At 36.0% G+C, this 14,339-nt stretch overlaps 1 protein-coding gene across 3 annotated transcripts in view; it reads right to left on the reverse strand.

Annotated features, from left to right (window-relative positions):
- TTC8 (tetratricopeptide repeat domain 8) overlaps positions 1-14,339 on the reverse strand; it is a 42,763-nt gene that overhangs the window by 8,869 nt on the left and 19,555 nt on the right. For 2 of the 3 annotated variants that reach the window (XM_086748423.1, XM_086748425.1), the window contains 4 exons: positions 11,897-11,941; positions 5,725-5,810; positions 3,688-3,775; positions 435-545 (listed from right to left, as the gene is read on the reverse strand). In XM_086748423.1, coding sequence (XP_086604549.1) covers positions 435-545; positions 3,688-3,775; positions 5,725-5,810; positions 11,897-11,941 — 330 coding nt within the window. The remainder of the gene's footprint in view (positions 1-434; positions 546-3,687; positions 3,776-5,724; positions 5,811-11,896; positions 11,942-14,339) is intronic. The other variant, XM_086748424.1, reaches the window with a different exon arrangement.

Consider the following 14,339-nt stretch of genomic DNA (forward strand, 5'->3'; position numbering starts at 1 on the left):
CTGGTTTAAGAAGCTAACAGTAACACACAGTGCTACTAAAGACAATGTTGACAAGTAGATTACCTTGCTGTTTAACCCTGCTAGGAGGCTCTTGGTGACCTGATCAGTTTTAGTACGATGAAAGATACATAAACTAGACCTAGCTACATGGACAACATCTGGACCACTTGACTTAACGTGGACTTGCTTCTGTGTGTCAAGGGTAAATAGCATCTCACTAGTGTGATTAACCATTTAAACAAAGAAGCCTGCCAGGCTCCCCTGACATGACTTTGGTAACTTTGTGTAACGTTACCTGTTTTGCATTAGTGACACTGAAAATCAGCGTAGTTAATTTTTTATGACCTTACAGTTACATTCAGCTATTGGCCTTTTTTCCTCTTGCTCGGGCAGCTAACCTCAGTCACCATAAGGATTGCACAGTGGGTGCATACCTCGTAGATTCTGGCAATTCCACAAATAAGAGTCACTTCTCCAGGAAATCGATCTAACCCTTGCTTGAAAAGGTTCAAAGCTGTTACAGGCTGATCCAAGCGCAAATACACCTAAGCAAATAAAAAGTGCATATAAATGTCAAATATCTGACTTTGATACCTGTACTGCTGCTTAACAAGAGAGATAAATAAAAGGGATGACGCCCCGCTTTATGCAGTAAGCCATTAGCTGAGATGGTGAATAATACTGGGAAAATAATAGAGTGAATACTGAATAAATCTCTGTAATGAAGACAAAATAGGCTAATTAAGATAATTAAATTTGCATGCACATCATCTAGACATTATTAATTCACCTGGACATTACTAACAAACCAAAAAAGTATCTTATTATTTATTATCATATCAGAATAATATACTTTGACACTGAGGTGAAGGTATCACCTTGAACATTTTCCTGTTTAATATATTTTGAAAAACTTGTGGCTAGGCTTGAAAGAACTAGATCTTCAGTTGATACTGCTGAAATACCAAAATATTTAGTCAAATAAAACTGCACTGCACTGAGCAGTGACACTTAAATTTTCCTACTGCTCTGCCAACCTCCTTTGTCACAAACAATAAAATCCTGTAACAGAAACAGGGCGGTTTGGTCTCTGTGATTTTGGCTTCTGTGTCAATTATGACAATATGTGATGTGGGTAAAGTTGTGTCAGAATCGGACAGAGGACATCAACATGTTGTAGAGACCACCTACTGCAGCTGTCTAAGAGGACAACTAAAGCCCTCCTAATTGAGGGGTTTGGCAAATGCAGCTACAGCAAAGGAAAAAAACCCTGCACACCTGCTTTGGGAAACTAGATGCCTAGAGTGATCAATCTGTCTCCCACTGAGTGGAAAAGTGTTTTGAGTGCTCCTGTTGGAGAAATATTACATTAAATAGTGATAATACTTGATATAATTTAAAAAGGGAAAGAATCTGTGACTGGTATCCTGACACAAACATTTTATGATGCAATGTAAGAAAAATATCAATGTTAAGTGAACACCTGAGAAACCTCCAAATACATTTTCTGCTTCTCCCCTTGAGCTTCATGGACTTTCGAGTGACAACAATAAAATACTAGTTAAAGTTGTAAGTTCTTTATTTGTATCCCTATAGATATATACTGCTGTAGACATTTGCAAAGAATTCTTTCCTGCGATCGCTCGAGTGACAATCTTAATTGTCAAAGAGCCATGGACTGTGAGAGCCTTCCTAGTAAATGGACCTGTCATTTCAAGTTGATCACTGGCAGAACAACAACAACAACAACAAAATTCTAATTAGCTGTTTTTTGCTTTGTTTGCTTGCTTTATTTTTTACCTGATCTAGCTACAAAGCACAGCTATCTTCATGTTCGTAGGGAAAAAAATGTAAAAATTGGAGGACAGGAAACTTAACTAGATCTGCTCCTTTTTTATCTTTTTACGTTTGTTTATGAAGTATATTTTCTGAGCATTATGACTCAAGTCTGCTCAAGTCTGGAGGCTCACTACAAAGATGCACTCGCTACAGATCCTCTGTGCAAATACTACACTAAGGCAACACAGCCACAGTACTCCACTACATAATTCCCATATCCAGTGGCACATCACAGCATCCAACATCTCTGCTGACTGTAGAGCTCCTGTCCAGATGAAGGGCAAAAGAAATTAAAAGACAGGTGAGATAACTTCCACCTACTCGCAGCTGCTTTGGCGAGACCTCCTCTTTAAGAGCACTACAGCTAAAGTCATTAAGTTTTAGATGCTAAACACAGAATGGCTCCATTTTCTTTTTGTCTCTCCCTTATCTCTGATAAAAACATCCCATTTCCAGCTCTTCTGGGTCATCGAATCATAGAATCATTAAATACTCTGTAACTTCTCAGCAGCCCTGACTTCTTTAAAGAATCTTTATTTTTTTTTTTTTAGTTTTCTTTTAGTCTTTTATCTTTTTACAAATTGCATTTCTAGGGAGAGTTAGCTTTCAGGAAAATACTGAAAAAAAAACCAGATAGCTGTTGTAATAATGAATATAAACAGAAAACTAATTGGTATCGTAGTATCGGTCTGTTTGCACAGAACTTGATACAATCCTATTATTTTTTTAATGGCTGCTTAACTCAAGTCTTATCTTTTCAGTACTGTCAGACTGAGCTGTATCACACTGCCCTACTCTATTGCCTGTCCACCCACAGACACTAAATCATGTTGTGCAATGCTATATACTTGAGCAAGCTGGTCTACAGAGTGGGAGGTGGAAGTTCAAATGCAGCTCCTACTTGAGGTAGTAATGATGTGGGGGGGATGCATATCTCCCATAACAAATCACTGTTTGTTAATCCAATTAGTCTGCCAATTTAATCACTCTGTGTAGCTCATGTGTTTTGCAGAATGACTCCTGGCAGTGACAGAAATCTAAAATTACTAAGCTCAAGTGACTAAACTAACTCCAACTGCTGTATTGAAGGCAAGTCTCCAGATAGCAATGATGATCCTTTAAATACGAAATGTATATTGCTAAAGGTAAAGCAAGTGTCATAATATGAATATCTGAATTATCCACTAATAGTGATGACTTTTGGATAGGCCGGTGACAGTTGGCTTAAAGGAAGCTGATAAAGAGCAACTGATTTTATCTCCTTCTAGGACAAGAGGAAGAAAAATGCAGTTTTAGTTTCTCACAGGCCACTTTTTCTTGAATGTCTTGGAAAATGTTTAGAATCTGACGTGTACCCTGGTAAACAAGTCATTTGGAGGCTTAGCTGTGCCACTTGTTCTTTTAAAGCTTTTAATGCCTTTATTTTGACAGAACATTCTCTGTTTCAAGGTCTCTGCTTCCTTTAAGCTCACCTTGGTTTGATTTTGCTTGTGAAACTAGGATTTTGAGCTTCACTCTTCAGTTACTGATTGATTGCATTAGTGTTCTCGGAGACCATATATAGCTACATTGTTCATACTGGAACTCCAATAATTCTTTAGCTATATAATCCTCATTGGAGTTTTTTTTTTTCATTTTTTGTGAAATCTGGAAGCTCCAAAATATTTTTGTAAACCATAGTCTTCAATTTCAACTGTTAGTACATATTGCCTCAAGTCTACATGGAGATCACACGCTATTAAACTTAGTAGTGCATCAAGCTTAATACTCAGCTACTGTGGTGTATAGACGTCTCTGGGATAGCCCAGAACTTCACTTCATTCTTAAACAAGCAAATCTATTACTTACTTTTGCCAAATACAAGATCGTATCAACCATGTCCTGTTGCTTGAGAGCTGACTTAAATTGTTTTTCGGCTTCACGATATAATCCTAACCTAGAGAGACAACAGATAGACATAAAAGGTATTTGTTTGATGGTTTTTGTTTTGTTTTGTTTTTAAATTATTAAATAATGAAGCAGTGCACACTAAACCAAACATGAACTGCCCAAAAGCATACTTTAAGGTTATATATTTGTGTGTGTATTAACAAAAAACATGCTGTTAAATACATTAAGGTTACAAAGACAACCATTCAAAACTATGAAAAAGGCAAATGCATGAAATTTGGCCCCCTTTTGTACATGCAGCCTCCTGGTGCTAATTGAATAATGATGTACTTGTTTACATAGGACTCCTTCCTGCTCTTTGTACAGAATGGACAACAGAAAATGAGCAACTACAGTCATGTCTAAACCTCTACCCACATGGTTTTGGAGCAGAATTTCCTCACTCATGGCAAAGATCATGCAGATAATCTCCGCTGTAAAGTTTAGGGAATGCTTAATCATCTATAAAACACTTTCTCCTAGCTTCATATGGAAAATGGCAAAACTTAAAAATCTTTTACTGTGTGTTGGAAAATATGATGCGTTGTAAACAGCACCACAGCTTAAGACCATCCAAGCAGATCCCATGGCAGGGAGCAGTATATGGCACATGAACCTCACAGAAGCTTCATCTCAAAAGCATTTGTTTTGAGGCTTATTGCAGAATATTTTGCAGTAATCTATAAATGCTATATAAACTACAAAATTAAGAGGATTGTACCATTTCAACAACAGCAAAAAGGTACACTTTCTCACATGCAAATTGCCTTTTATTTCTGTCAGTCAAAGAGCACATATACTTGGTGAAGAAACACAAAACACTGCCAGAATAAGCCAGCCAAAACAAATACAGCCAATGGGGACATAAGGTAATTTTGAATCCTAGAAGAACACATGCCTGCTTGGATGCTTTAGTCTCTATAAAACTATTCATAAAAATCCTGAAAGTGATGAATGACCTCTAAGTTCAAAAAAAAAAAAACCACAATCAGTGTAATATTCTACAGAATGTCAAATAAAGGTTAAGGATAGTGAAGAATTTCATTAGTTTGGGCATCTAAAAAGAAGCAATAGCTTCAAGGCAAGATACAACATGGAATTTTAAAGGGCTAACTGCTCTGTATTATCAGCCTGCTCATACAAATATTGCTTATAGACTTGTAAAGACTGCAGATGATGCTTCAGTTTTTTAACAACGAATACAGTACCCATATGTTTTACATTCATGGGACAAACACATTGTAAAGAATGAAAGGGAGAGCTGCCTCAGTACTTGTTTGAATTACAGAAAGCAGAGTTGTATCAGGAGTTTCATCTGATTTGGTAGAAGTGGCTGTTACAATCATAACTAGATCCTCAGCAACCACTCTGAACTGTTGGCAACAAGCTCTCCTCCCCGTTGTTGCCACTCTTTCCTCAGAAAGGCATATCCCTGCAGAGTGTCCAAGTGTTCCTAAGTCATTTGTATGAGATGCTTGTGTAAGGGGTGCAGCCCTGAGGCCTTGGTATCTTTGGGACTGGTACTTCTTGGGCAATGTATCTCTGGCAAAGTGTCTGATGTGAATATTTCATTTTTCATTATTTTACCAATCTGAAGCCCTCATTGACAACTAATTTCTCAAGCTAATATTGTAATACTCATTTTGTGTGGTCTGTTTTAACAATAGTTCTTTGCATTTATTTACTGACTTTTCAAACAATGACTTTGAAACATATTAACAAAGGTGAAGATGCAAGTAATTCAGTTACTTAAAGGTACTCAGTGTTGATGTCTTTACCTCAAGCAGCTAAACATAATCTCCTCGTACATTCAAGGAGATTTAACTGTAAGCACATGACTTTCCAACTAGATACTTGCTGAACTATTTCTCAGTATTAAGCATTGTGCAATACACCCAACAGTTCAGGTCCTGCACTCATACTCATTGATCACAGAAGAAACGAACAAGGGCTTACCTATAGTAGCACTTCCCAATTTGTACTTTCCACCACCAGTCCTTGAATTGTGCGTGCTCAGTGGCAAGGGCTGCCAAATCTAGAGCCTTCCAAAACAAACCCATCATCTTAACATTAATAGCTTCAATGTTTACACAAAGAAAAAGAACATGAAGTTAACAATGTAAAGATTTTTGTAAAGAGAAAATTTTGAACAAAAAGTCCTGGTAAAACTGAGGTGAGGGCACTACTTCATGTTCACTATTTTTATAGCTTAGTGCATAAAGTAGCTGAAAGGATAATTTGTCCCTATAAGAACATGTAATCCAAATAGCTTCTAGTAATTCAAAGAAAAAATATAAAATCTGATCAGACACCTGAAGTGCCTGAAGACACTACACTTTTTCCAGTCTTCCCATCCTTGTTCACTGAAAGTTGTTAAAAAGAAGTAAAAATATACTAAAATAAATAAATCAGTTCAGCCAGTTTGAGATAGTGTAGAAAAGGTAATCTCATTGCTAATATCAGGGTGCCTCCATTTCTGGGAACTCTCAGATGTGTACAGTAAGAAATACTTCTTCCTTTTAAAAGTCTATGTCATAAATAATTATTTTATGACAGACAGGAAAAATAGATAAATACTGTAAGAAACAGCCATTGAAAAGAGTGGAGGTCTAAAATCTCTTTTATTTGGTATACTGGAAAGGCAGGTATGCTAATCAATGTGCTACCATCAGGCACCACACACAGAATCCATGGCTTTTCATGTTTTAACTATAATTTCAACATTTCTGTTAAAATAAATAGATGTGTGTTCTGTACCAAAACCTACCAAAGAAGCAACTATTAGTGGTTTTTTTTTTAAAATTCCATTTTCTCCCAGAATGTATCAAAGCCTTGCTACATTTGTTGCTTACACTTTAGGGACATAATCAGAAATAGTCTGAAAAGCTTTAACATAGTATTTTTATAACAAATGACTTTTTTTTTTTGTTTTCATAAACCTTTTGCAGAGCTCAGAAATCAGAAACTAGCTATCTATTAGAAACAATATGGAAAAGTTCTGTGCACCAGCCACTCAGTAGCAGAGGAATCAATAATTTACAGGAAAAAATAATTTGAATATTTGAAACACTAGAAAGAGCCTAATTTAGTGACATGTGCATCCGGGTTTGATACCTGTTCTTCCTGCTAGCAAAATGAGGTAGCAAGTAATGAAAAGGTGTAGACTGGACACAGCACAGAGAAGTCAGTAGAGCTATGACAACTTAGACAAGTTGCTCTCTTTTGGCTCTGGGAGAAAGAATAATTTGTATTCTGCAGCAATTCAGGCTGAGGAGTTGCATTGATTTGGCCCTCAAAGAGCAAGAGACAGTTGTCATTCCCTGCCTCTGTGACAGGAGAGAGAAAACTAAGGAAAGCTTACAACTCTGAAGTCACTACTTCTTACAGTTAGGCAGAATCCTTAAAGACCTCAGATGGCAGCTCTGATCTTGGTTGCCCTTAGTTTCGTAATGGCTTTGCAAACTGCACAACAGGCCCTCTGGAAGCAGCTTGCTTCAAGCCAGAAATTATTAGTTTCTGTCATAGTTCAGCTCTGATCAGGACCAGACTACGCAGTCTCTCTCTCACTCCCCCCACCCTCCGAGAGAATAGAGGGAGATAATATAAGAAAAACGGCTCGAGGTTTGAGATAAGGATGGGAAGAAATCTTTAAAGTCAATGTTACGGGCAGAACAGACTCGGCTTGGGGAAAACTATTCATTTATTACTAAAAACAGCAGGATAATGAGACAGGGAACAAGATAACTTCCCCCCACCCCTCCCTCTTCCTGAGACAGGCCCAGTCGGCCGCCTGGCAAGAGGCCAGAGGGTGAGGCCTGCAAGGCCCATGAGGCCCGCACCTCCCCCTCTGCGCCTCTGCCCCGCTCAGCTTCTTCACATCTTCTCTCTCCTTTTTTTTTTTCTGTTTTCCCCTTCTTAAATACGTTATTGCAGAAGCGTTATCACAGAACATTCTGCTACCAATCAGCTCAGCCTTGGCCAGCAGTGGGTCCACCCTAGGGCCAACCGAGTCCACTGAACAAAGGGGAGCGACTTCTAGCAGTTTCCTACAGAAGCTGCCACCTTAGGCCCCCCTCACTAAACAAAACCACAACAGTTTCCCTTCCAGACAAATACTTTCTTTCATCTGAACATATATAAGCAATTTTGTCCCAGTATTGGGAAAATCTGGGAAAGTAGTTGATGTTAAAACATCAGTTACCTTTGTTGCGTTCACAAATGTATAAACAATGTCTGTGTCTGTCAAGTACCACACCTGCTTCTAACGCAGCATGAGCAGCCACTTAAAATGAGGAAGGATCATACTGCAAATAACCTGCTTCAAAGAGCTTTCCTTAGAGTACTGTGATGGCAAGTATTTGAGGAGAAGGACTGAACTTCAAAAAAATTATCTCTTCTGTGGCTACATATTCAGCTTGCTTTCTGGTACCCTAATTATTTCTGATAACTACTTTATGCAAGGCTAACAATTCTGGCTGCTATTGGGAAGTGGGAACTAAGACTGCTTCAGGCTTAGTAGGCACTAACATCAGCAGTTTACCTGTGGGTGCAGATCCTGAACTCTCACTGGGATCTTATTACTAACATCAAGAAACAAAGCATGACTTCATTTTTAAGTTAGTTTCTGAAGTCCCATTTTTATACTTTCCTATTAAGGAAGCAGGAAAGGAATAAGAAAATCCTGTTTCTGATACTTCACAAACAATCACAAAAACTTTAATCAAAAAATACGATAAATATTACATCTCTAAAAAGTGTTTGCCTGAAAAGGCTTTGTGTATACCAATGTCAGGGGTTTTTTTTTGCATGCTAGCAGTTAGACTTTCTTCTGGTATCACAACAAAATCTTGTCCATTAAAACAGACTTTCAAAAGTCAAAGCCTTCACCTTGCCATGTCAATACCAACTGCTAGCATATTTCAATTTCAGTTTGCTGAAATTTTCTTTTTTTTTTTTTAATTGCACAATTTAGGTACAAATCAATGTTCAATCTGCACAGCATGTTAATTTAAAACCAATCTATAATAGGAGTAGTGTTATGCCTGTCCTGCACAAATGAATGTTGATAGAGTTGTATTAACAACTAGAAGGGAAAAACAGCACGGATTGTGGACTGGCAGACACTGGTATGTCCTTTTAAGGATGTTTGCCTCTAATGTACATATCAGAAAAAAAAACCCACACTGATTGTCCCAAGTTTTAATAAACTTTAGGATAAAATTCATCATCTGGAAATGCTGGTCAGCTGAAATTGTTACTCTATGAAGCACTTGGCATAGTTACTCGTGTATGCAGGAGTCCAATAACACTTTTAGCCCTGGGAAGCCTTTCAGAACAGATTTATTTTACTCTCAGTTCTTATATTTGTGCAAATAAAAATAATAAAACCCCCTAATACTTAGTGGGTTTTCTGTTTAATAAAAAAAAAAAGTTTTTCTTAAAGAATGGATCAGCCGTTTTTAAATGAGAAAGAATATAGATTCTTAATTGTAACTGTATTTAGCATGTTTCTGAGATTCATTTTTTTTACCATTACTTTCCTTAGCTAAACTCTATTACAGCTGAGACTTCCCAACTGTCTACCAGCTGCAACTCAGTATAAAACAGCTTTGCAGTAATTTACTATTGTATTACAAAATTAAATTGGTTAATGCACATTTGTTTGAAACTTAGTAATTTCATACATAGTATGCACCAAGAAATTAGATAGATGGAAACGACAGCAAGTGTCTGCTGCTTCTTCCACTTGCTGCTGAATGGCAGTAATTCTCTCAGCAACAGTTATTGATTAAAGTCTTATTTGTAGACAAATCAACACAGGACATTCTATAAGATAGCTGAGTAAATTACATTTGCCATAGTCAATTTAACACAATTTCTTTCAGTGAGTGTCTTCCAGATTTCTATAGTTTGTAAATTTAACATAATTCCATTACAAACAGTTTTATATCAGAGAGTATTAACTTCAGAGTATTGGAAGAACTACAGAAATATCAGAGGTCATGACTTCTGTCCCCAAGTCTATATTGTACACTCGTTGTTCTTCCTCAGCACAAAATGTCTTGCCATCCTTACCCACCTGTGAATAATGGCAGAATACGATGTCACAGTCTACTGCCAAAAAAAGTAACTGCTGAACTATTTCTGGACAAGTCTTTTAAACTGCCCTGCTCTTACAGCATTTAGCCCACAAAATGGCTTTTAGAAATAGCTCAAGGAGTACGAAGTCAGTTATTAAGTACATATGTTCGAAAGGAAACAAGTCAAGAACAATAATGGATACAGTAATTTCTTCAGAGAAGTGTTTAATTTTTCATTAAATAAGATGAAAGACATTTGAATACATTTTCAAGTGCTGACAAAGCTCAGTGCTTCTCTGAGCATCCCCACATTTCTGATAATTGATAGATTACAGACATATTTACTTTTAATTTGAACTGAGTTCCTAGCATTATTTGTCCAGCTGAATGCACACTGATTGATGATATTTCTCAACTGAAATTGCAGAGGCTTTTATTTTTTTCCTTTCTATATACTGGCTGAATACTAAACAGAAGATAAATAATAAAATTGCCTTTGCTTCTTAAGCACAGTGACAAAGGAAGGATATCGGGACAACTACTTTTGTGTTTTATTTGCAAAACTGCAGGAACTGGTCTTCCAATTATACCCATGCAGGAAGTCCACAGGTAGAGGCTTTTCAGTCTACACAGTCACAAACTGAAGCCAATTTCCCAGGCTTCCAAGACTTCAAAGTTCTTTCATCTCATCTCATGCAGAAAACTGATTTGCTTTTTTTTTTTTCTTTTAAAGAATGTGCAACATCACAAAGTAGCAGGTAGTACAAAGATGCAAGAGATGTCACTGAACGTTCTACTCAGTGATCAGCTAGATCCAGATCAATTTTTAAACAGTTAACATATTTGCTGTTTCTTTGCTGAATCCTAAGCGACCAAGCTCTTCTCACGGAGAAATATGAATATGAATTAGTGAAATGTCATTGGTAGGAGAGGTGAATAAATAGTGATGTAGCCAAGTTCAAGAAAAAGTTAAGTATTTGTCTTTCTGTTTAAGAAAATTAATGCAGATGGGGTTGAAAAGGAAGGGAGGACAGTTTGGAGAACAGAATTATATTGAAAATCGTGTAGAAAGAGTAGAAGAGAAAAGGAATGAAAGCAAATGAGAGGAAGCAAATGAACAGTTAAAAAAATCTCTTCAGAGATACACATTACATTATAAAGGCACCTTGTATTCTCAAATGTGACACAATTTTTTTTCCTACAAGATGCTATCATCAACCAAACATGTTGATCTCTCTCTCATTTCACAATAACAGCGGTGACTAAGCTGACACTTCTTGCTTACGGATATTTATTCAAATGGCTAGAGTGCATAAAAAAAAATAGGCAAAAATTTTCCTGCAAGACAGGGATATGGGATTCTCACCAAGGATTTCAAAATACATGCAATACAGTGTAAAAACATCTCACTTTTTTTTTTTATGGAGTGCTTGGAAAATTCCTTGCATTATATGAAATTATCTGTCTAGCTGAGAGATCCTGTATGTCCTTAAACTGTAGGTCACAAGCATCTTATCAGGTCACTCTTTTATTTAATGAACTGAGTCCTCAGTAACAAAACATAAATATCAATTATGAGTGGCATAAAACCCAGACACTTTCTTCATATTCAGTATCAGAATATGTAAATGTTAATTGTTTTTTTCTCTCTGACATTTCTGACACTTCCACTTACTGTTTCAACCACATTTCGGATTAATAGCACATTGCAATTCAATCCTTTTAAAAAATGCTATGCAATAAACTGACAGTGTGCAACTATAATAATTTGAATCTAGATTAAAAAGCTTCATATAGCAGTACATTTAGAAGTGGTTCTGATCTATGTCAACAACAACAAAATATTTTTGTTTGTGCTATTGATTAACCGGAGAGTTTAACTTCAGATCTAATCACATAAGGATTTCTCTCTCTTAAACAACTTTTAATGCTTCACTTCTGTACTAAGATGTGATTTACTACCTGGATCCTTAGTTTAGCAGAATACTGACACAAATAACTGAATGATACTTAATAAAACCCGAAAATGGAACATATGAATTACTCACATTTTTTACGTCATTTTCATGGTGAAAAATATATTCGAACAATGCCTGTCAGAACAATATTTGAAACACTGTCATATTTGAAGATAAAAATGATAATATTACTTTAGAGGAATACAGAATCTTTATTATGTTAGGCAGAAATTAATTCTTTGTGAAAGCAATCACATTCACGCATCACAATTGCTGACATTTACTTTTAATTAAGACCTAAATAGACAAAAACTATAGATGTGCTACAGTGTCATTACAGGAAAGCATTTTAATTCTTAATTTATTGCAAGAGATTAATGGAATTGTCTCTTATCTTTGATCCTTAAAGTTAAGGTTAAAAAAAAGCAGCTATAATTCGAAAGTGAATATAGATTTGTAAAATCAACAAATTAGGTGCTTATGTAGTGCAAAATCTATTGAAATTAAACATAGGTTTAGTAGAATGTAAGCTGAGCAAATTTTGCCTTAGGTGAAAAAAATTCTAAACCCTACAGAATTTTGAGATCTGTGAAGGAAAAACTTCTTTTTCATTTGTAAATGATAAATGCTAACAATACTGTGCTTCTGAAACTTAAACACACCATCATAATACCAAAGCTTAAAGAAGTTACATGCATCAACTGTGCTGTGGTAACTGGTCATAAGCCCACAGCAATTGCAAGGCAATTTAACTGCATCTGTGTTTACTCCTGTATAAAGCTAAGCAAGTCATACTACCTTGTAGCTGTTCTGCACTAGAATGTAACAGGTAATGGGGATGGCATTTTAAGTGAATAAAATTATGTTGAAAGATACTAGATAACTAAATGGAGACTGGAAGCCTCTATTCCCAGAAATGGAGTACGAGTGCTAGTAACACAAGGTTCTATTTAGTTGAACCTTGACTTTTTTTTTGCATTCAAATCCCAGGTCTTAATTGCTTCAAAAGAATTGAACATTTTTCTAAATTCTTATTATTTATTATAAAAAACTAAAAGAAAATATTGCTCCAGGAGGAAAAAAATAAAGAACAAGACAGCAGTCTTCTAAGGGTTTTCATGACTCTTCTGTCAGCTTTTTTAGACAAAATTATTAAATTATTTACCTTAAGGAAACTATAGAATTACTAATGAATTGTCATGTCCGGTGAGGAAAGTAAACCACAACCTACTTTTCTTCTACTTTTGGTCAGAAAAGACTCTGAACAGATTATTAAAAGACATTAAAGAATTACAAATAAAAACACATTTATAGGAAGATTAGAATAGGTGGATAATAAAATAATAGAAAATAAAGAAGTAGTGGAACATTTCCTCCTCTAGTTCAATAACAGGAAAGCATTCAGTAAAAGTGAGTAAATCTAAAGTGATAAAAAGATGGTTTTTTGCATGGCGGCAGAGGGATGTACTGCTGTTATCTATAAGGCCTGATCTTCAAAAGGATTTAAATGACTGAAGATTCACTTGGATAAAAACATCTAGCATTATCTTAATAACGCTATTAAAAATCCACAAGCTAAAAAAGATAAAACTTCCTGTTTCGTGCCATAAACCAGTTGCTAACTGAGATTTACCAGAGGCTCTCTCTGGAGATAGATGATACGTCATATGTCTACTATGAGGTCTCCAGCAACAATCCTTAACATGGCTGATGCTACTCCAAGAGAAGCCACATTCCTGTATACTTCAAAATATCAGAAGACGTAGTCACGCAAAGACAAGATAGATAATCTAACTTAAAAAAGATGTGATGAGTATACTTTGCAAACACATAAGGAAGAAGTACATAGGAGGAGCATATACCAACAGGAATACACAGGCTAGTTATGTGAATTTAATAGTTGTGAGATTTATAATCTTTTTGCACCTGGAAGAGGTGACAGCTCAAAGAGTTTTAAAACTTTAATCAATGATTCTTAACACAGACTGCAGCCTGCAGTCTCACCTCCTGCTTTGGCTTTAGCCTTAATGCTGTCTTGTTAAAAAAAAAAAGTTATAAATCCATGTAGCTTCAAATTTAGACTTTGATCTTACATTCCGTGTGAAATGTTAATGTCATCATGTATTAGCTTCATAATACTGACAAGTACATTTGCTGCCTATGGATGTTTCTGTGACTGTTGTTCTACACTTTTTGGCTTAAGCCTCTTTTCATACGAAACTGAAGGAACAGAGCTACCTTGCTGTCCCAGAAAATGCTAATTAAAAACCAAAATTGTTTAAAATATATGTTTTTCACTTCTGAGAGCTGTGGCTGAGAATAAATATTTCATCTAAAAGCTAACGTACCTACTTAAGTGTTACATAGAGTTACCAAACACAACTAAAAGCTAGACGTCTTCAAGCAGAAGGACTAAGTCTAGTTTCTTATGGATGTGTCTTATGTTTCTTAATTGTTCCCAGCTTTCCTACATTCTACCTATTTTACAGACTGTGATAGATTAAAATAATGTATGTGCTGGCTTCTTGCTGGC

This window comes from Chlamydotis macqueenii, chromosome 5 (assembly GCF_036417535.1).
Source record: "Chlamydotis macqueenii isolate bChlMac1 chromosome 5, bChlMac1.mat, whole genome shotgun sequence".
NCBI classification, from domain to species: domain Eukaryota; kingdom Metazoa; phylum Chordata; class Aves; order Otidiformes; family Otididae; genus Chlamydotis; species Chlamydotis macqueenii.